The 22,675-nt window shown below is 38.3% G+C and overlaps 3 protein-coding genes and 1 long non-coding RNA gene across 4 annotated transcripts; 3 read left to right on the top strand and 1 right to left on the bottom strand.

Moving 5' to 3' along the window:
• The first annotated feature begins 753 nt into the window (after positions 1–753).
• Positions 754–2,309, top strand: LOC122667197 (membrane protein PM19L-like). The gene is made up of 4 exons (XM_043863433.1): positions 754–1,013; positions 1,216–1,435; positions 1,706–1,751; positions 2,135–2,309. Exons 1-4 carry the CDS (start codon positions 887–889, stop codon positions 2,252–2,254), a joined length of 513 nt encoding a protein of 170 aa, XP_043719368.1. The 5' UTR covers positions 754–886; the 3' UTR covers positions 2,255–2,309.
• Positions 2,310–5,994: 3,685 nt separating this feature from the next.
• LOC122669977 (kinesin-like protein KIN-1) lies at positions 5,995–10,240 on the top strand. The gene is made up of 15 exons (XM_043866902.1): positions 5,995–6,219; positions 6,309–6,411; positions 6,613–6,656; positions 7,082–7,111; positions 7,214–7,336; positions 7,447–7,472; positions 7,631–7,712; positions 8,642–8,683; positions 8,767–8,800; positions 8,935–9,004; positions 9,100–9,319; positions 9,402–9,493; positions 9,576–9,684; positions 9,766–9,930; positions 10,028–10,240. The coding sequence occupies exons 1-15, from the start codon at positions 6,106–6,108 to the stop codon at positions 10,175–10,177; spliced, it is 1,404 nt and encodes a 467-aa protein (XP_043722837.1). The 5' UTR covers positions 5,995–6,105; the 3' UTR covers positions 10,178–10,240.
• Positions 10,241–11,607: 1,367 nt separating this feature from the next.
• Positions 11,608–13,853, bottom strand: LOC122669979 (UPF0603 protein At1g54780, chloroplastic-like). Its single transcript, XM_043866905.1, has 3 exons — positions 13,313–13,853; positions 12,840–13,032; positions 11,608–11,981 (listed from the first exon to the last, which is right to left on the bottom strand). The coding sequence occupies exons 1-3, from the start codon at positions 13,754–13,756 to the stop codon at positions 11,734–11,736; spliced, it is 885 nt and encodes a 294-aa protein (XP_043722840.1). The 5' UTR covers positions 13,757–13,853; the 3' UTR covers positions 11,608–11,733.
• Positions 13,854–14,431: 578 nt separating this feature from the next.
• LOC122669980 lies at positions 14,432–18,291 on the top strand. The gene is made up of 3 exons (XR_006334112.1): positions 14,432–14,531; positions 14,764–14,843; positions 18,231–18,291. It is a non-coding gene; the product is annotated as an uncharacterized LOC122669980 (long non-coding RNA).
• The last annotated feature ends 4,384 nt before the right edge of the window (positions 18,292–22,675 follow it).

Raw genomic sequence — 22,675 nt, 5'->3', positions numbered from 1 at the left:
GCATAGGAACTACACTCTCAGACATAGTACTTTTTCCCTATACGCAATTGTAGTTCATTTAAGGCACCAAAAACAATGCTAAGAAGACTGAACCCTCTGTAAGGTCAGGGTTACTCCACCTCACGCTTAGTTGTCGGTTGAACTTGGGGCCTAGTCTGAGCCCAACCTATCTGGGTTTGGGCTGGGTTTGATGTGCAACATCATACACTTTTCATTCAAAAGTTAGCCAATTAGGTGTCATACAGGCCTGTATGGCAGCACCCAATCAGATCATGGAACTTGGAATCTTCATGGGGTCAAAGCCGCCACCTGTTTGTTTGGAAGACAATTGGACGGATGAAAAACTTAAAAGGCTCCATTTGTTTCCATGGAAAATGATGGAAAATAATTTTTTTTAGTTAAATACATTTTTCCATTGTTTTGTAGGAAAATTTTCATATAAAATATCATTTACATGGAAGATTGTACAGGGAAAGAAAAAGAGAGCCAAAGGGAAAGAGTACGAAAGTGGGATTCTGGAAGATGATTTAAGGGAAGAAGGAAAGAAAAGAAAAAGAAAAGGAAATCCACTACCTGGCTAATTATCTACTCGTTGGCTCATTATTATTGGTCTGCGTTGTGAATTTAAAGATAAAGTAACAGTTTCTTATTAAAGTTCAAGCTGAGAAAGGAGATTCTTTCCCTCCCCAATCACCATGGAGAAAAACCAACTGCAGCAGAAAGGGATCTTCAACGAAAGAAAACAGACAGCGAAGAAAAATATACCTTTCTTCATATTTATAGGTCTCTCCCTTGGGTTTGGGGAGTTAAGGCTCAGGAACTGCAGAGATCCTAGTTTCGACATTTTTACTCTTCTCCTTGAAAGGCTTCTTAACTCAGGCAAGGCATGGCTTCTGAAGGACCCAAATCACTAGCATTCTTCCTCCTAGTCCTTAATCTTGTGCTGTATGGCATTGTCACTATTATAGCTGGATGGGCTGTCAATTATGGGATCGAATATTCACATCAAACAGGTAATTTTAAGATAGATTTGGTACTTACCACCAATCCAGACTCACTAATCAGTATCAAAAACAAATCACAGAAAATGGGGAGTCCCTGTTCCATTACTGGTCTAATTTGGTTTGTTTTCTTGAGAGAGGAAAGTTATTCTCATTTCCTGTTATAAGTCCTCTGAAATCTAAATATTTCCCCAATGATCATATGACCATGCAGCATCTACTTTGACGATCCCTGCACATCTATTTCCTATATACTATCCGATTGGTAACATGGCAACCGGTTTCTTTGTCATCTTCGCATTAATTGCCGGACTTGTGGGTGTTGCAACCTCAATTTCTGGCATCGATGGTATCCTCCAATGGACTGTACCAAACTTGCTATCAGCTGCCACTTATTCCACCACTACATGGTTCCTCACCATTCTGGCTATGGGGTAAATATATTTTTCCTACTTCTATTTTTCATTTCGTTTGATTTTATATTCACATTTCAAGCTTTTTCAACTTGATTATAAACATTGGTTCTTTTTTTTATTTATTTAAATAATTTCTATCACAATAATTGGCTTCTGTTCATCATCTATTTTAACTTGATTATAAACATTAGTTATTTTATTTATTTAAATAATTTTTATCACAATAATTGGGTTCTGTTCATCATCTATGTTTACTAAATACCAGGTAATAATGTATTTGTGTTGCAGGTTAGCATGCAAAGAGATTAACATAGGCCTTACAGATGCAAAGTTGGTAAGTACATTGCTGGTTCCCCCCCCCCCCCCCCAAAAAAAAAAAAAAAAAAAACTTTAGCACAAATGAAGACACCCAGGGACTTGCTTGGCAAAAGATGCAAGTCCAATCCCATCTCCTGTTCTCCAAGTTTCACAGAATATATATGTGTGTCAAAACTGAATGTATAAATTGGCCAAGACACAAACAGCTTTATGCATTTTGAGAGATCATTCAGGATAAGAGCAAATCTGCAACGATTACCAAAGTTTTAATTTAGAACACTAAATATGGTAGGGGAAGTAAGCATTAGCTACTTACAAAATCCTCAAAATATAAAGAACAATGGGCAAGTAAGTATACATACGCTTATGAATTCTAGTTGGTTTTTTACTGTTTTGCAGAGGACTCTGGAAGTATTAACCATCATTGTGAGTGCGACGCAATTGTTGTGCATGGGTGTAATCCATGTTGGAGTAACAGATGTTGTGAATCGACAGAAATTCAGTGGGGGGCGAGTTTGAGCTGCCAATGGAACGGCATTGCCTGAATCAATTTACAAACCCATTCCTTGAACTTCATTAAAAGGGCGTACCCAGTGCACGAGACTCCCGCCACTGCAGGGTCTGGGGAGGGTCATTATGTATGCAGCCTTACCCCTGCTTTCACAGAGAGGCTGTTTCCATTAATTCTGCTTATTTTCTTTCCTTTGTATGTGTGTGTACTATATTGGCTTCTATGGAGCATCTTACCCTGTATATTAGAAATGGATCATGAAGTTGTGTTTTGCGGTTTTTTGCCTTACTTTTTTCTCACTGGAAGAAATTTACACTGAAACAAGCAACTTGCCGAATCTTCCAAGGTAGAGCATTAGAATCTGGTAATAATTCAATGGAGCACCAAAATATTTTTTTTTCTTTGATGAAACAGTACCAAAATTTAATCATCTCAAAAGCAGCCTTGAGTTTTGACAAGATTACATCCCAAGCACCGCTTTCCACATTTGGCAGAATTGTGCTTATATGAGAATCTAGGGAATAAATAATATTTGAATTTAAGTGTAGTTTCAAACAGTAAACAGTTAGCCACTCGTCACTGATTCAGTCTTCTTCTTGGGCCTTTGGTTTGGTTGAAATTGAATATCTCTGTGGACGGTGCTTTTTCTGCTTGAGCTTGGGCAAGGCCATAATCCAAGATGCAACCTCACAGCTTGGCTATGTTCCACAAAAAGGCACATCCTCTTCCGTAGACAAAGCAATAGCTTCCCCACGCCTCTCTGCTCTGCTAGACCAACCTATAGAAAAATTAACAGCCTTAGTTTCACAAACACTTGCAGAGAACAACGTACTAGTACATTACAGTTCAGAAATTATTACAAGAACTTTTCTCCAATTGTAACATGGGAACACAAATGAATCAAAACTACTGTCTTATCCAGTGGAGGGTGTCTCCTCTCTCGGATTCCCCATGGTTTGCTGTGTTGGCGACTTCCACCACCATCTCACTTCTAAATTTCTTTCATTTATGATTTACTTGCTTAGAAAGAAAGTCTAAGTATTCAAAGAGACAATGTACTTAAGAAAATAAAAGGTCAATCTCCACGTGATGAATTACCAGGCATTGGTTGGGCTGGCGACTTGGTGGACCAGGTCTGGCTCTGCCACCCCCAGACAGGCCAGCCGGGATTGTGTTGAACAGAAGGCCCCCCCATAAGCTGTTGTCCACCTTGACAATTACCACTACGTCACTCACAGATAATTGCAGTCCAACATCCAGGGCAGATCCTCATTCCTTACCTTCAAAACAGAATTGGTGAGGCAACAGGAGACAAACTGGGCAACCAAACAACAAAACTTCATTTGCATCTGCAAGGAGATATGCTACACAGCTGTATGCAATAAAATGGTGCTTGTAGAACATATCTTCATGCTGATGCAAAAAAAATTCCAGGAGGCCCAATCTTGAGCTTTTTCTCTAACATAACACAGCTCAAATTTCCAGATATTGAAGATGATGTAGTTTCACCCAAGGTTCCAAAACTTGGGTTTCGACCAGCCAGAAACCGAGATACGGTCGAAACTAGTCGAAACCTGTGATTTTTTCCTAATCAACTCGAGCTGGTGGTTTCGAGGCCCAAAAATGTTTTTTTTGATCTATTTTTTGTATGCAGTCTATTTTCACATTCTAAACACTCAAAATGGTACTTGTGGTTTTTGATCCAAGTTTACTAGTGTACGCACAGTGTACTGAGAATCATAATTGTCAAGACAGACACTTATTTATGCCAAACAATGTCAGGAGGCACTTCAAGCTGTGATTCTCAAATAAGCATGCTATGAATGTCCAAAACACATTGCTTAAAATGATATGGTAACTAGATGCCATTATATTATAATGAACCTGCAATCTAAAAGAAACACATGATGGACACACCCGTTGCTCCAGACTGTCCAAGCAACTGAGATGGCCCATGCCCTCTGTGATACCAAATCTTTTGATCCCAATTGCACATTTTTGGATGGCGCAGAGAAACAAATGAACTTCAACAGCGTTAAACAGTTCTCATTCCAGATGATTAGAAAATTATCACAATCAACTGAAGCAAGATATAGGAGTATCACAAAATCACAAATACAGGAACTGATCACTGTACAACAAAAAAGAGAAGCATTACAACATATAAAGAAGGTAACCAGAGTTACTACCACCATATTTCTATACAGTAGTTTGCACCTGAATGACTAGGTAATCCCAGATAAAGGTATCCTATCATTACTCAGGGAAACAAATTATTAAGATTCAAGTTTCAGCATGTCTCACTAACGAAGTTCATGACATGGGCTCGGTGTCTATCACAGTAACTGGTCCCTTAATCAGAAAGTCCAGGATGGCTTGTGTACAAAACAATAAAATCACCATGTTCAATTCAGACTCGTCACTCTCTTGCTTGAAAAAAAAACAAGAAAGAAAGAAAGATTCTCCACTCTCAGGCATCCAAAAAGAAAGTCAAATCACAAACCAAGTTATTGTTCGGCACCATGGTTCAAAGAATGGATCAGAATCAGTGGAATTGACCAATTCTAATTTTGATTATGCCTGAAATCTAAACCCCCCTTTTGAATCGGCCAAGAAAGCACAATAGATTTTCATTATTGACCATTTTCCTGCTCTTCTTTTAGTCAGTAAAACAGCAGAAAATCAATGAAAGTTATCTCTTGTAGCAAGATGTATAATACTTTTGAATAAAAAACTCCAAAAAATCCCAGATCTGTATAATCCTTTGTTTCTTCTTCTCCATTGCTAGGATTTTGGCCGGAATGGACCAATCCTGACCCAATTCGAATCAGAATCGGTGGAAGCCAACCCATGTCCGATTCCAGAATTTAAAACTTTGGTCGGGACATGAATCCATGAATGTATTCATCCATCTTCATCCACAGAGCTAAACAGAGAAGCTGTAGGTGGAAACCTGTCAAGTTCCAGTATTACCTTACCGTGGGAGCTGAGAATTGGCACAAAAATGTTATAATTGCGTACCCAAAATTGAAGAATACTGGCACTACGAGCTCGTAGGCTCTCAGCCACACAATGCAGTGGGGTTCAATGGTCCTTCACGGTTTTACAGCCAATTTTGATAACCCTAGGGCTCCCTGGGTGCGAAGATCCAACGGATGGGGTGCCAAACTGCCAATGGCACTGGAAATCATGAAAAAGAAAAAGTGAAGAAGAGGGGTTTCTCCACTCTGCGTCAAAGTTTCCCAAATCAAGACTTCGCCATGGATTTGAACAAAAGCTTGAAAATTATTTAATTGATCAGATGCCTTACGAGTTGAGATGAGCAGTGGAAACGAAATTCACCTAAAGAAACGAATAAAAGTGGACGACGTAGCTCCCCAAGAAGATTAAGAAAATCTGAGACCAAGTGGAGATACACAGTGATTGAAGGATCGAACTCTTTCGTCCTCCATGAAACCTCTTAGATTTCTAGTCGAACTATTCTGCTCTAGGCTTCAGGCGTTTCGGCGTTTGCTGTCTTCGACACATTCAATTAACGACTGACGAGTGCACCCCTGCTTCGCGATTAATTGTCGTTACCTGGAGTTACGGGTTCAGGGTAATAAAGTCGTAACTGAGAGTCACGGCTTATAATTTCGACTAATTGGAGTACTATGTTTAGACACGTGTCATGTTGGTGGCGCATCACAACACGTATAAATTCATTTAAACTTTGGCTCGAACGAATGTTTTGTTCCAAGATTTTTGGTTTCCGCCAATTGAGAATTCAAAAACACTGTGTAGCCATAACGAGTTGCAGAAGTTCTATCTTCTTAGAATTAGTCACCTGGAGATTGAGCTTTCAGAAAGCTTACGAGATATGTCCAATATAACAGTTTGTGCTCGATTCAGACCTTTAAGTTCGAAAGAGAAAAGAGATCATGGTGATTCAACTTGCATCCAGCTCCTAGATTCTGAAACTTTTGTTTTCAAGGTTCGATCTTATACTGGAATCTCTCATTATCTTCTTGTTATCTTTATTCATTCATCATTTCTTAAAATATTTCCATGGATGTACGGTAGGATGAGAAAGGAGAAGACTACACATTTCGTTTTGATAGGGTGTTCTGTCAAGGATCTGAGCAATCTGATCTGTATGAATTTCTTGCTCAGCCTATTGTGCAAGGTGATCTGACATTATTTATTCCACAGTCAGAATTGTTGTATAAATGCTATACGAACTTGCTTAGTTTTCACTATGAATTCCTTTGTCTTGAGACTAGCTTGTTGAAGAAATAAAATCCTGTGTTTCTTTGTAAATTTAATCTCTAAGCATCTTTCAGATTGTTTTCTGTATTGAATTACTGAATTCATTTTTGCAACGCAGATGCTCTCAATGCAGTAAATGGAACAATCCTTGCTTACGGACAGGTATGATCTTCGAATCAAACATATTGCGCCAAATGCATGCATGTCATTCACACATTTTGACAGATATCTTTTGTGTGTGTGTGTGTGTATGTGTGTCTACATTTAAATCCATCCATCTTGAAGAAGTAGACATAACTATTTTACTTGAAACTGTGACGACTCCATGTCATGGTGCTCCTCCCTATTAGATGGTCAGGACATCAACAATATCATACTGAGAAGCCTCATAATTTTCATTTCTTGTGCAATTGAATGACTGCGATAAGAATTTTATAAACATGCAAGGTTGGAAATACATAATATTGGAGCATAATATTTTTCTCTAGTTTTCTTTGCAGAGTGGCTTACACTAAAATTTACTTGGAAGTGTATAACGTTTCATGTCATGTTAACAATACTTACCTTTGAATTATTTTTTGAAACAGACTGGAGCAGGGAAGACATATAGTATGGAGGTGAAATGATCAAACCATGAATATACTTAGTTTTAGTCCATTGGGGTTTATTCCTGACAGAATATGGTGGTACCAAGACAACTGATTTTTCTGCTGAATCAGGGTGCTAATATCTTTGGTTGTGATGAGAATACAAAAGGACTTCTAGCGCGAGTTGTGGATGGAATATTTGAGTGTCTCAACTGTGTTAATGTGATGACAGTTTACACTGTCAAGTTGTCAATGGTACTAAAACACTGATTTTCCTTTCTCTTGCACTAGGACCTCTCAAGCACATCAATTTTGTCATGAATCAGGTTGTGTAATTGTTAATCCCTTTCTTGTTGATCTTCTAGGTGGAGATCTATATGGAGAAAGTAAGGTTTGTATGTCCCAGAGATGAACCTACTCTCAAATATCCCACCTTCTTGCAGAAGTCAACCACTTTTGGAGAAAATGATCCACTTTAAATTAAAAAAATACTATAAAATAATGTTCATTCGGTTTCACATTTCTAATATTTTCCTTATCTTATCTCAGGGATCTTTTGGATTTATCTAAAGACAACTTACAAATCAAGGAGGATAAAGTGCAGGGAATACATTTATCAGGAGTAACTGAGGTAAGCTGATCCGTATTCCATGCAAGGCCTTGGCATCTGTGTCTTTGGTAGTCGGCAATTAACTGAAAATATTTAGTTATTTTTAATTCATGGACTTGATCTTTTGACTATTTCTTTGACCAACTTCCACTATTCTAGTGTACCAAAATTAGGCCATCATCATGGTTTACAAAATTGGATCAGAATCAGGGGAATCGGTCCATTCGAATTGGAATCGACCAGCTACAATTCTAAAAACCTCTTTTGGAATTTGCCATAAATGTACAAAGATCTTCCTTTTTTGCCATTTTCTCCTTCTTTTAGTCACCAAGTGTGAATAAAATCAATGAAACTTACCTCTTGTAGCTAGATCTACCAGACTTTTTAATTAAAAAAAAAAAATCCAAAACCTATTTTGGAAATCTATGCTTCTTCCTGATTTCACTTTCTAGGGTTTCAGCCAATTCCGACCGATTCTGACCTGATCGCAATTGGAATTGATGGAAGGATGATGCGGTACTTGATTCCGAGTTTTAAATCTTGGCTGCCATAAGTTTTCTCCCCATTTATTTGAATCTATATCACTTAATAAAATTAAATATTGCTTGATTGTGCAACTCTGCCAAATCAATGTTGATATGATTTGACATTGACCTAGTCAAGTTGGTCTCAGAATGGATCTGATCTAAACATATATGTGGTGCTTGTATCAATTTCAAGTATTTAAATATTTATTCACTATCACAAATCTGCCAACACCAAAAAATGGATCTGATGTAGCACAGACTCAGTTGAGTTTTCCAAATTATACAAAATTTATGTCAGCCAAGTTGCTTACATGCAGCTCAGTAAGCCAAGTTAGAACATATTTTTTACCTAGAATTGAAATTAGAACCTTTACTGAAGTTTGTGATAATATGCTGTCTCAATGAACTCCCCTTATGTTTCAGATCTCTATATCCGACCCCGCAGAAGCCCTGCAAAACTTATCGGTAAGATAAAAACTTCTTTGAAATTCATCTCAGCGTTAAATTGTATAGTTTTAGCCTTTAATTTGAAAACTGAAAAAATGCAGAGTGGAATTGCTAACCGGGCAGTTGGAGAGACAAGTATCCTTTTTCAACCCTTTTAAAATCTGACAAAATATTTGTTGGCGCTTGGTAGTGGCTTAAGTTAAAAATTTACACATAGTTACGTAGACCTTGTAGAAGACTTCAAGCTATTTCAGACCTTAACACAACAGACATGAACATGGCCAGTAGCAGAAGCCACTGTGCCTACATTTTTACAGTTCAGCAAGAACAACATAGGAGGTACTATCTATGTATATTTGGATTCACAATATTTTCCTATCTACTTTTGAGGATTCAGAATGAGGCAGTCTTAAACTCTGTTAAAATATGGACAGAGTCAAAACTGGCAAGCTAGTTCTTGTGGACTTAGCTGGTTCTGAGAAAATTGAGAAAACTGGTGCTGAAGGGAAAGTTCTTGAAGAAGCAAAGACAATCAACAAGTCCCTCTCGGCCCTTGGGAATGTAATCAATGCTCTGACCAGCGGAACACAAGGCAAACTGAACCACATTCCGTATCGTGATTCTAAGCTCACTCGGATTCTACAAGATGCTCTTGTTAGTCAATTTCCTATTCTAATTTTTCTCTAGCCAAATTACTATTAACCACTACTTAAAACACCTCTTTCTCTTTCGGCAGGGTGGGAACTCCCGAACTGCATTGCTATGTTGCTGCTCACCAAGCACGTCAAATGCATCAGAAAGCCTCTCCACCCTTCGCTTTGGTGCAAGGCATGTTATTACAATCCAATGCAAGTGTTGCTATTTAGGGTTATTTAGAACATATTGTCTGATCTACTGTCCATTTTTGTAGGGCAAAGCATATAAAGACATCACCACGGGTAAATAGAATTAAAGATAAAAAGGAGCAACTGGAACCGTCTCTAACAAAAGATGAGTCATGGGAGAGGACACTGGACAAGGTCAGGATGCTGGTTAAGGAAGCTTCTTGTTTCCTTCTTTTTTGAAATTTCTTAACCTTAAGTGGGTGAATTCTTTGATAGTTAAAGGAGAAGCTGAAGGCTGAAGATGTGAAGCTGGAAGAAGAGTTGCTTATATCCTCTGATAGTAGTTCAATCAAATCTGTGGAATCAGCTTATGAAGATGAAGCCTCTCAAACAGTTTCCTTATTGCAACGAGTGGAAGAGCTTGAGAGCACTGGTAGAAAGGTAAAAAAAAGTCTTAATTATCACCTGTGAAACTACAAAGACAAAATTTCTATTAAACAAACTTAAGCTCCTTGTCTCTTTGTTTCATGGATTTCAGCTTAAGAGAGAGAACAGACTTCTCAAGGCCAAACTCGCAGTGTTTCAGAACATCAATTCACACCAGCAAAATGATGGAAAATATCTCAATATGGCCTTGCTTGTATTGTCTTTCTTTTTTTCCTTAGTTGTGCTATTCTTGACAAGTTAGTGAAATGAGAATGACATTGCCATGTCTGTAAAAACTCTTGAGAACTTGCATTCATCCAAAATAAACTTCTGAAGAAGTTGCCAAAACATACAGTAATGAATTTTCCACCGGTTTCACTGGCATATTGTTTCCTACAGATTATCTTTTTAATGCTTTTTTTTTAACAGGTGGGTTTCTCCAACGGTTTCACCTACCACAGAAAACAGGTAGGTGAAAAATCCATTTAAGTAAAGAATTACCATACGTAGCCTTTATTATCAATCATGCCCATTTTAACAAGATAAATTAGTGTCACATTTTCTTAGTAGTCTAATGAGTTAGTGATAGTTATTTGATGTGGTTGGTCAATGTTGATGCACCTAGTGGCTTGGACGGAAAACCAAAACTGAAAGAAAGAAAACCTGTTGATGACCAATCCAACTTTGATTGGGCTCTTTTACTGAAGCCTCGATGATCAGTTCTAGGAAGGGATATCTATGTACTTCATATCTGCTGAATGGCACCATATGCAATTCTGTAAGATCACCTTCTACCCATCTACTGAGTTTCAGCCCCAATGCACTTGTCCGCATGGCGTTATAAAGCTTTCGGAAATGGCATTAGTCGGCTTTGGCATTTTCTGGTCTACTGGATAATAATACAAAAAGTTAGTATAATACATGGTGGACCAAATGCTTGAGATGGGATTCAAAAATTGACATATGGCTAGCTGTTTTTATGGTCGAAGATGCAGAGTGATTCGTAACAGCGAGGTACTTCTTGTTTGAGGATCCCTAAGGATCAAAGGTTGCTGGTTTTTTATTAAAGATAAGTTCAGAATAAAAATATATTAACAGTTTATTTTACTAGACAACCTATTAGTAGTCTGTGCACTTTTTAGCTACCACATGATTGCTGCAGATCTGCAGTCATACGTTTTTTGTTGCGTAAGTGATAAACAGTATTGCAAATAGAGTTGAGCATGACGATTTTCTTTTGCATCAAAGTTGTAATTATTAACTTTTTATCATTTCCTTAGAGAAAATTAAACAATAGGTTTTGTCAAACCATGATTTGGCAAAAAATGAAGTTTTCACTTCTAATTTTCTTGCTGCACTTATGTGGCTGGGAAAAGAGGTAGAATTTGAAATGGGTTATCTTCTACTGCGAAAGACTACTGAAGTGACCTACTTCTGCTGGTAATTATTATATGTTTTCTGCCCTTTTTGAAATATGCTACAGCTCTCACTAATAAAATATGTTTTATGAAGTATGCTTACATTTCTTACTTCCACTTGAAATCTATACTGTAAATGGTGGTACATTAACCTTTGGAGTAGAAGGGCTTCATATCCTAAAATAATTTTACAATACAGGTCACTTTTCATACTTGCTGCTGTTGTGAGGTTCACTTTGAATAGGATCAATAGTAAGCATGACTAAAAGCAGAGTAATTTTGAAATACATATTATTAATATATAATTCAAAAATCTGTTCTTGTCCTCTTGCCAACAATTTCATGTTAACTGTCTACTCTATATAAGATTTTTTTACAATTAATGTTATACAGAGATGACTTACTTTTTGGAGACATAAGCATAGTACTGTGCCATTGGGACAACAAAGGCAATTACTAACAACCCTCCAACTACAAGAGTGAACTGCCCACGTTTCTCATCAGTCTCTTCCTTACTTTTGAAGTTGGATTCTCTTTTGTTTTCCTGAAACTTGGGCCCACCAGGATCCGGCAATCCATCAATGGCAGCAACCAGCCGTTTGGCTGTGCTATACATGGCCTCATTGTACTTTTCTTCCGTAGCCAGAACTGCAAATATGTTCCAATATTTTGATCATTCCTCAATCAGTTTTGAGAGCAAACCTGTATAAGACAATATTGGAGAAGGAACTAAAAAGAGCAAAATGAAGTATTTGGCTTCAAAATTGCAGACTTCTTGAACCCTAGAAGTGCATCCTTTTTATTGGACTTATAAAGTTACATGCAATAAGAAAAATATTAACTGTTTCTTGACAATCTCTTCACCACTGACCAACCATATTTAGGCTTAATTAACACCTCATGCCAAAAGTATTTGTACATTTATGAAGATTCTTAACAACAGTATTACCTTGTTTATGCTTAACCCTTCAGGCAGAAAGTATTTGTAGGTTAATACAAAATTCTCAAGGACAGTATGTGTTGAAAAGGCAGAGTAGGAATCATCTTTCCATGGTGTCACAGTAAACTATCAAGCAATGTTAAGGAGACTGGGCTTGTCCTAAGTATCCCCTTTAACCTTTAGCTTTTAATCTTCTTGTACAGGACAGCTCAGTCCCTGACCTCTAGAGTCTTATTTGGGTTGCTTGATTCTGAATGTGGCGCAGTGAACAAGCCTCTCCAAGGATTTCAGTGTTCTCCTTGATCTAAACTGTAGAAAATGAGTGTTAAAACATGGAATACAAGGCAGTGAGCATTATTACGTCTCAGCCTTTTGGTCTAATGGTCTGTGAAGGTTCTGAAGAGTCAAACTTTTACTCTTGATTCTGTTGGCAACTAAATTTTCCAGTTTGTATTCCTTGAGATGGATATGCTGCCCATGCCTCAGAGAATGAGTTGCAAATTCAAAGGGACGCAGTGACAAAATTTAGATTGCTATAATGCAATTGAAGCAAAGTCCATTCTTACCAGGAAGGTTTTCTGATACTGTGGAATCAAGAACATTCTCTCCAACAGCCTGGATAAATGCAGGACCGCCAGTGATTGCCCCTTCTTTCTGACTGGTAACAAGCACAACAATCCCTTTATTGTTTCCTTCTTCAATTGTTGGATACCAACGTTCCAATACTTGGTCACCGTACTCAAAAGCATCAGCTTTACTCTGCAATGAAATGTTTTTTAAATTTTGAAACGGCAAAACTAGTGGCACTGGGTTCCCATTGCTATAAGTACAAAAAGAAAAAGCTCAGTAATAAACTTTTAGATACAGCTGAATCTTTTACATTTTAGATCCATCAAATCCTGATTATCAAGATTTCAAAAAGCCCTAATTTCTCAAATTGTTAAACAGTTCTCTAATAACAGACAGAATTGCCATATGAATATGATAAAAGGGAACAGGCTTGCTCAGCAGCAGAACACTGGGAATGTAGAGAACTTACAGTAAGCTTGCGAACCGTCACAAAATTTATATGGAAACTCTTTCTTGACTCCAAATCCGATAGCAACTGTTTGAGATCAGATTTAGTCACTCGGCTAAGAACACCTGCATCATCCAAAACATATGATTCTTTCGGTGGTCCTCCATTGAGGATATCAAATTCAGATGCCATTGCTGAATCAGTAACAGAAGCTGGGAAGAAATTGATAGCAAGAGAGAGGGCTAAAGCTGCTAATCCATGCTGGACATGAGAAATCCAGTTTTTGGGGATTGAAGATGAGGATGTTAATGATGGAGGAGATGATTTCCTGAGATTTGAATTGATGGGTCTGATTAGAGAGAGAGAATTTGACCTAGGTTGCAGAGGAGATAAAATGGTTTTTGATGGGGATAATTTGGGGTTGATCAGAGGACAGATTGATCGAGGAGAGAAGATGGTCTCCATGGAAGAGAATAGATGTGGAAAACAGTGAAAAATGGAAGTGAGAAGAGAACCCTCTCTCTCTCTCTCTCACTCACACTGGTTTGTTTTTTCAGTTCTTCAGTTTTAACGTTTGATTCTTGGATTGTGTCATTCCAATCTGGTTTTGGTGGTCTAGAACTTTAGATTTGGATTAGGTGGTTGAGTTCAAATATGGATAAGACGCAAAAAAGTTGTGGTAACGAGTCTCAGCCATGGAAAACTGATAAGGGCGTTTTGGCCTTTTCACTATCTATTTGGCAGTTAACCGTTGGGATTATCTCAAAATATATTGCTTTAATAAAAAAAATTCGCGGTAAGGATTCCATAAACTCCCTTAAGTTTGAGTAAAATTACTTCAATGCCCTCATTTGCCTTTCCTACGTTTAGTACGTTATTTACCCGCCAGTTGTCAGCATTCTCCCATGGCCGTTCTTTCTCTCCCTCATGTACCTTCAACAGAAAACCTCCGCAAAACCCTAGACCTAGCCCTAACTTTTAAACGTTTCTCAGACTTGACACTACGAGTCCATGCAACTGCAACTCCTCTAAGAGGGATTTAGCTCTCAAGACCGCTGCGATTCCATTCTCTCAAAGCCTAGCTTCAAGGTTTCCGCTTTGGAATACTCTCGTTTCCGCGGAAGAAGTGACTTCAAAGAATTTGATTTTTTCTGGCATTTCGAACACTAAGTCGTGGTTTCAGTTCTTCGGTAATGGATTTACCATTCATGTCTCGCATCAATTCGAAGACATTATGGAGGTACTAACTTTGAACCTCTAATAAATTCTTTTAGCAGTTATGTCTATTTCTTCAAAGAAGTAAATAGATGTATTTTTTGAAAAAGGGGTTTTCTGTAGCCTAAAGGCTATTTTGTGATATTTGGGAAGTGTATTTTCACCAGTGCAGCTTAATTCGGTTTTTCTTTTGACTTGCACCTATATATTTTGCTAATGAACTAATAATTCTTGTGCTTATATCTTAATATTTTTAGGGTTACAGTGCTGGGTTGTCATTCTATGGAGATAAGGCAAAGCCCAAGACTTATGCAGCACGCTTTGCATGTCATGATTTGTATGTAATCTCGTATTGATTCATTTATATATGGGTAGGAAAATTCTCACTGGACTCTCTAGAATAAAATTACTTAAATTTAATTCCATTTATTTGTTTGTCCATTGTTATTTCTTTCAAATAGAGCTTTCTCTAAATGGAACTCGTAATCCTTGGATGTTAAGTCTTGATCTTCTGTAACATATTCTTAATCGAAGGATTTCATTTTTATTTTTTATTTGCAACTTTTGGTTTCTGTTTTCAATTTGTTTTTCTTATTACTCTTTGGTTTTTTTATGGGTAAATTACACGACACCCCTGAAAATCGAATGATACTCAACTCACCCCTTGTTTTTTGAAAATACTCAACCGTCCCCCTCTATTAGAGCTCTATATTACAATTTAGTCCCTACCATTAGTTTTATGTGGTTAACTTATGAAGTCAGCAAGTTAAATATATTTAAATCCCTAAACTACCCTTGACTAGTGTTAGAGTTACTATGTTACCCTTGAATCTAAAAACCCCAAAATAGATCCTCTTCCTCACTCCACTCTCTTCCTCACATGACATTCAACTCAATCTCTGCCAGTCCAATTGAGCAATGCATCGGAGAAGAAGAAGTTTTGGGTTGGTTGCTCTGTTGAACTAAAACTTCACCTTCTTCTTCAACCGACATCTTAAACCTTCTTCTTCAACCGACATCTTAAACCTTCTTCTTAAACAAACCGTCTTCTTCAACCTCTGTCTACAACCACAAATCAAATCCAAATAACATGAAACTTAAGGATAAGATTCACAATCCCCTAAACTCTTAATCCCAACTGAAATCTTACCAGAAAATAGTAAATATATTCAGGAAAATTCTGAAATAAGAACTGGCAGTAGTTGCAGGTTCAGAAATAGTCAGAGGTTTGGTTCTTGCAGGAGAGGAAGTTTTAGTAGGCAAAATGCAAGTGGTTTAGTTGCCCCAAGTAGATGAACTGATTGTTGGACAAGTGTGTGTCCATCAAACCCGGTTCGGTCCGGTTCAACCCGGTTCACTTTTGTATTGAACATTTATACATTTTAGTTTGATATTGTCATATGCGATATAAATTTTTTGAGCATTATGTGTCCCTAAGTTTTACTTAAAATGGTAGTCACGATTAGGGTTTGGGCTGGGCACCCTTATCATATGGTCGTCACATTGGGTATGCCTAGACATGTGATGTCAGGGTACGAATGCGAGTGCTCACATGTTTGATATGTGCATTGGCGAAGAATCTACTTTGTCGATTCCCTCATGTATTACTGCCAGATGTAGGAAGGGATAAACATGTGTCACCGACATCCTGTGCCTGAGGGAACCCTGTCATTGCAAAGTGTGATCGCATTCTTTGATTCATCAATGACTGAGACTCAAGCGAGTCAAAGCCGGTGTTCTGGGAATGCGTGAACACTTTGTGAGTGAAGGAGCTATCCAACACGGTCACCACTGTCCGATTGAGAAACACCAAGATAGAGACTATCTGTGCATGGTCGGATCAGAATCTAGATCCAGTGCCGTTTTGGAAATGGTTTTGCAAAAATCTATTTTACATAAAATGATACATTATTTATAATTATTTGAACAAAGTATTTTATCGAGTTTTGCGGGACCCGATCAGATGCACAGACGCTCTTATATGGACATGTACTATGGATTGGGGTTTGGCAGTACATGTGTACATGCCCTAGATTCCATAATGATGGTGTTGATTAGTGGGGGGGGTTGTATATGATAAATTGTTATCATATAGGGAGTTATTTAGAATTTGCTAATTTAATTGACTCTTTATTTAATTAATGGATTTGGTGTTAATTGTAATTATCCATTAATAATTAAATAAAGAATCTAATTAATACTTTCCCTATTAGATTCTGCTTCTTCATTTGTGTAGTACTTTGAGTTTAAACAGAACTGCCAGACTGAGAGAGAGAGAGTCAAACTCTCACTAGGGCTCTATTAAATCTATCTAGGATTTAATTAAACCCTATTATTATAAATAGGGGACCAACACACAGGAGGGAGTAGAAGCTCTCCACATTTTTGGAGCAGACACTCTCTCTCCTACGTTTTTAGTTTCTCTCTTTCCCTCTTGTGATCTCTCTTCTTCTTCTTACTTCTCTCACCTGTGTTTGAGAATTAGGGTTTGTGAAACCCTAGATCTGTGCTAACGAGTTTGAGAGCATCTGGGATTGGCTTGAAGAACCTTGGTAGCACCATTGGAGGTTCAGATCTGTTTGCTTGGAGCCCTCACTGGAGGAAGAATCACTGTCTATTAGAGGAGCAACACTTGAGGCTCACCAGGTTAGCAGTTCTTCATTAATTCCTTCAGTTTATTGATTATTAATATTTATGGGATGCGAAAGAAACTCAAATCGACCTTTTCCGCTGCGCATTCGAGTTAGGGATGGATCCCCCTTGCCATGTGATGGATAAGGGATGAGTTTCTTCGTCCCTACTGTGATAATAAATTTTATGGGACACATGAGGGAAGGAGAAACCCTAACATGGATGCACTAGGGTTCCCATGGGCGACCATGGGAAGCCTTGAAAATTAAATGGGGCACCCATGGGACACCATGGGCTAACCCAGGGCGTGCAAAACCCTGAAGATAAATATCTTGGTCTCCCTAGGGAACCATAGTTTGATCCCTGGACCGTTGTTTGATCAACACTGATTCCCAAAATTTTAGACCAAAACGGTCAGTTACACGAGATCAATTAAGCCCTTTACAATCTGGTAAGGAAACAGTAGCAGGCAAATAAGAAAACAGAAGATAATAAACATAGAAAGAAAAGACAAAGAACTTCCATAAAATTGCATTCAAATCTTTGAAAAATTGCCCAACAATGGGAATAGCCATGGGTTTATAGCAGGAGATAATAGAGAGAATAAGGGGAGAAGAGGAGAGATTGTAGTTGAAAATGCCCTAGCAGAGAAGAAGAGGAGAGGAAGAAGATGGAAGAAAGAGGATAGGACTTACCATAGCAGAGAAAGGCTTAGAATGCCCTAGCAGAGAAGAAGAGGAGAAGACGAAGATGGAAGAGAGAGGAATGGGTAGAGATGGAAGAAGATGGAAGAGAAGAAGACGAGATGGACTTACCGTAACTGAGCAGCTGAGAATGCCTTAGCAGAGGAATGGGTTCAAGTCCCTTGCGGTTGCAGCTCCATCCAACGATAAAATGAAATCAATTTTCATTTGTTTTATTTGTTTAAATCTAAAGGGTAAATATGTCATTTCACTTTTTGGTTTTATTTAAGTTAACACTGTTACTGTAGTGGGGGACGGTTGAGTATTTTAAAAAAACAGGGGGTGAGTTGAGTATCGTTCAATTTTTAGGGGGTGTCGTGTAATTTACCTTTTTTTATTGGTCGATGCAGATTGGAAGTTTGAGTGTTGTAATTCGCCCATCCAATCATCTGCAAATCACATTCTTTGAAGTTTGTACAGAGATTTGATTTTTTTTGCTTTCAAGATTTTCCCTAAAAACTGTAATATAATTAAAAATGGATCTTGGGTAGAGGAAAAACCTGTTCTCTCTAATGCTTTGATGGCTCCAGAATTTTTTTTTCTGGTAATTGTAGCCTAGGATGGCGTCCTATAGTTAGCAGGTCCATTCCTTTCCATATGCCATGCCATTTTAGCTTGGCATGTAGATGTTTAGGGGTTGCAATTTCTGGCATGCTGAATGAAACCTGGCCTGGGCCGAGATATAAATCCAGTTCCATGGGCTGGGATGAGCTTACATTTCATGTTTGGCCTAGTCAACTTGTATAATCATCATAGTTGTCATGGCATCTAAGCGACCCAAGATTTTGGAAGGGACTAGGACATCAAGGCGACACCAAGAAGGCTGTGAGAACCATGGGTGGATCTGGCAAGGGACCCAACAACATCGAAACACCATGGAGATCCCGCTCCCTCTCTCTTTATCAACTTGGTGTAATATTTGAGTCACCACCGTGAGATAAAAAAGAATGCCACTCCTTTTGAAAGAAACGGAGGGTTTTCTGAAAATGGTTAAATACGCGTACCCCCTAAAATGCACCCAATATTCCTTGTACCCCCTAAGATTCTGACAAGTCCACGTACCACTCTTGGAAATTCCACATATCACCCTTACTTTACCCTCTAAAGTCATTTAAGTCCACATCAGGCATTAAATGCTAAAAAATGATCAAACTACCCTTTCTTCTTTCTTTTTTAAAATGTGAAAAGACCTAATTGTCCTGATCCATTTGCTGAAATTTGAAAAGACCAAAATGCCCTAATCTTTCCCAAATCATTATCTTCTTTTACAATGTAGATACCCAATACTACCACCACCCACCATCACCACCGTGAAGCCCCCGCTCCAGCACCACCTCCAATTCCTCCACCCGTACCAATTCTACCACTGAGTCCTCCCCCCTTGCCTATTCCTCCACCAACAACGCGGATTTGGTAAGGACAGCAGTGGATTTGGCAAGGGCCATGGTGAAAACAGAGACCTGCAGGTTTGCACCATCGCCCATTTTGTACTCGACAACACCGCTCGAATGGGCGGTGGTTGATGACAAAGATTCCCGTCTTCTTCATTCTCTTCCAAGCCTCGAGTAACTGCAACAATCGCTCCAATTCTTTAACAAATCAACGGCATCACCAATGATCGATGGTTGGTCACTCTTCATCCATGCCATATAATAACCTCACATTATAATCTTTTCTCACTGAAATCTAAAAGCCTAGAAAATATTAGATAATGATTTTTCTTTTTCTTCTTCGATTGAAAAAGGGAAACCCATGTTTGGCAAAATAATGGGGGTTTTCAATTTCCATTCCCAGATGTTCTGGGTGGAGTGGCCCTCTCCGAGAGAGAGAGATCACAGTTTAGTGTTTACCCTTCAAACGAAGGAGGTGGGCATCAGGGAACGGAGCGCGTTGAGATGATCGTCGTTTGACGTCTATTGTTGCGTACAACGGTGATGTGGGTCATACGTTGAGACTCCACCTCCTCTTTGTTCTTGCTCGGCCTCGTTCGCTTACCCTTCCTCCTCCTCTCGCAAGTGCTACCCGTTGGGCCTGCTTTGTTTGATTCTTGTGGTTTGGCTTTTGCCCTGCTGCTACGATTCCGTTGAACCCGTCTCCCGAATGATGACCTTGAGTACCCTCCTCTGTTTTTTCCGATGACTTTGTTTCTTCATTGCATTCGGAGCTCACCATATCCAGTTCCCGACAAGACGACGCCTTAAAATTTTTTTAGATGTTTTATTTTCATCAATTTTAGAAACACTTAGTGTTTGAATTTCTGCGTGAACTTGGTGCAACAGGAGCTATGGGAGAAGGGACTAATTGGCATTCTGCCTGGTTGAGATGCTGCAGAGACCACATTAGTGGGTTCTGCGTTATCTCCGGTGAGCTTGACCTTTATTCTCCCCCAGACTTCTCTTCCAGTTGCTTCTGATGAATAATTGCAATTGTTCACCGCCGCCCTAACCAAATCCACTGTATTGATGGAGGAATAGGCAAGGGAGGGGGAATCGGTGGTGGAATTGGTAAGGGTGGAAGAGTTGGAGGTGGGGCTTAACGGTGGTGATGGTGTTAATGGTGGGTGGTGGTGGTAATATTGGGTATCTATATTGTAAAAGAAGATGATGATTTGGGGAAAATGAGGGCATTTTGGTCTTTTCAAATTTTAACAAATAGGTTAAGGCAATTAGGTCTTTTCAGATTTTAGAAAATATACAAGAAAAGTAGTTTGGTCATTTTTTAGCATTTAATGCTTGGTGTGAACTTAAATGGTTTTAGGGATGTAAAGCAGGGGTGGTACGTGGACTTGTCAGAACCTTAAGGAGGTACGAGGAATATTGGGTGTATTTTATGGGGATACGTGTATTTAACCCTTCTAAAAATGTGAGTTGCCACCTAGATTAAGGCCTATGAATCATGGCGCCACACATAAATCTACATTGTCTTTGTATGAAAGGAAATAAAAGAGAAAATTAAATTATTATTACAAATTTGTTCTCTGAAAGGGGTCAAATGGGGATACACTTAAAAGAGATGGAGAGTTGGTCCATCAGCTTGATAGTGCATGCATCCTCGAGCTTAAGGTTAACCCATGAAATATTTACAAAATACTAATATACTAATAACACTACCCGGAAAATGGAAAATAGAAAAGGAAAAGAAATAAAACTTACAATGAGAAAATTATATATAACAAAGCAAATTCTTAAAAACTGCCATTAACTACAAAAGTATCAGAACACACAAAAACTGGACGAATAGGCCTTGGGACGTTGGCGTGATTTGACTAAAAAGGAAGAATTCTTTTTGAGGATTTTTTGAAAATATCACTTCCTATAAATTAAAAAATATATTTACCAAATTAAAGAGAACTTATTTTTGTCCAGAGGATATACCCTCGAGCTCAGGGAAATGCAGATTCCAAGTTGCAGAGATTCTGTAGCGCAAATACAGAATTCTGACACTATATAGGCATTCTGGAATTTTTCTGGCGATCTCTGAGGTTTTCAAGGGGTTTTTAGAGGTACTATAAGACTCCTAACTTCCTAAGGCTTGGAAATGCTTCTATGATTTTTTTTCCTTCAGATTTTTAGGTAATTTTTTTGGATTTTTTTTTTTATTTTTTGGGGTGTTTTTAGCATTTAATTTGATTTTAAAAGTAAAAAAAAGGTTGGATGCGTGCACATGTCCCTCACGTGCTCACACCACATGGCCTTGTGTTGGATCACCAACACTGGGTCAACCGTGAGTTGGCCCGATTCCCGCCTTTCCTTTTTTTAAAACAAATAATGATGTCAGCAGACATTAGCTTGGTTCAACCTGCAGGTTTGCTGAGTCGACTCCCGGGTTGACCCTCGGTCTGACCAAGGTTCAACTTGCAGTCAGACCAGCTATCCAATCAGTCAAAATCTGATTTTATTTTATTATTATTTTATACTTTTTTTTTTTTTAAATTTTTTTCCTTTAAACTTTGAAAATTCAGAACTTTCATTAAGTCCAATTTTCGTGAACCAAGTGTCGTTTTGAAGCTTGTTCCGAGTACTATCCAATGGCATAGAGTTTGGGCACTGATTTGGCTGAAAAATTGATTGAAAAACCCTTTCAAGTTTGGGGTTCGCATGGCCAAAAAACAAAAAATGATGTCCAATCAAGTTGTTTTCGTACCATCTTCAAGTACATGATATTTTATGACAAAATACATTTATTCATGAATTTTAGACTTTCTTTGAGGCAGTTTATTTAATTTTACCTAAAATCCTCCTATGAGTATTTTGGTAATTTTTCAAAATATAAAAGTTGGGTTCTCTCTTTGTCCTAGAATGGCCATCTCATCTGCCTTGAACATCCTCAGGGTGACAAAATGAGCTGTCTACAAAGGTGCCTCGGCAGCACCTAAGTGACACCTAGAGGACCAAGGCACCCTTCCAGCAAGGAGCGCTTGGACACCTAGGCAACACCTTGACAACTATGATAATCATATTTGGCTGGTTTATGGATATGATTTACCACATATGCAGTCTTTGAAGAATATAAAAGTACATTTATCTACTTATTAAATTTTTATTGGTTAACAGTGTGTGCAGTCAAATCAATACAATGGATATTCAGTGTCATGTTGGATTTCAGCCAAAAAATAACTTGTAATCATGGTTCAAGATTTCGCGAAATATCGTCGATATATCGGCATATTTCAGAAATCTTGAGCCTACCGAGGCGAAATGCTTGGTCGAAATGAAAAAATACAATATTTCGACGATATTTCGTGAGATATCGGTGATATTTTGAGATATCACGAAATATGGTCGAAATATTCCTT

Source organism: Telopea speciosissima, chromosome 7, assembly GCF_018873765.1.
Source record: "Telopea speciosissima isolate NSW1024214 ecotype Mountain lineage chromosome 7, Tspe_v1, whole genome shotgun sequence".
NCBI classification, from domain to species: Eukaryota; Viridiplantae; Streptophyta; class Magnoliopsida; order Proteales; family Proteaceae; genus Telopea; species Telopea speciosissima.
This window is presented reverse-complemented; position numbering and strand designations above follow the sequence as displayed.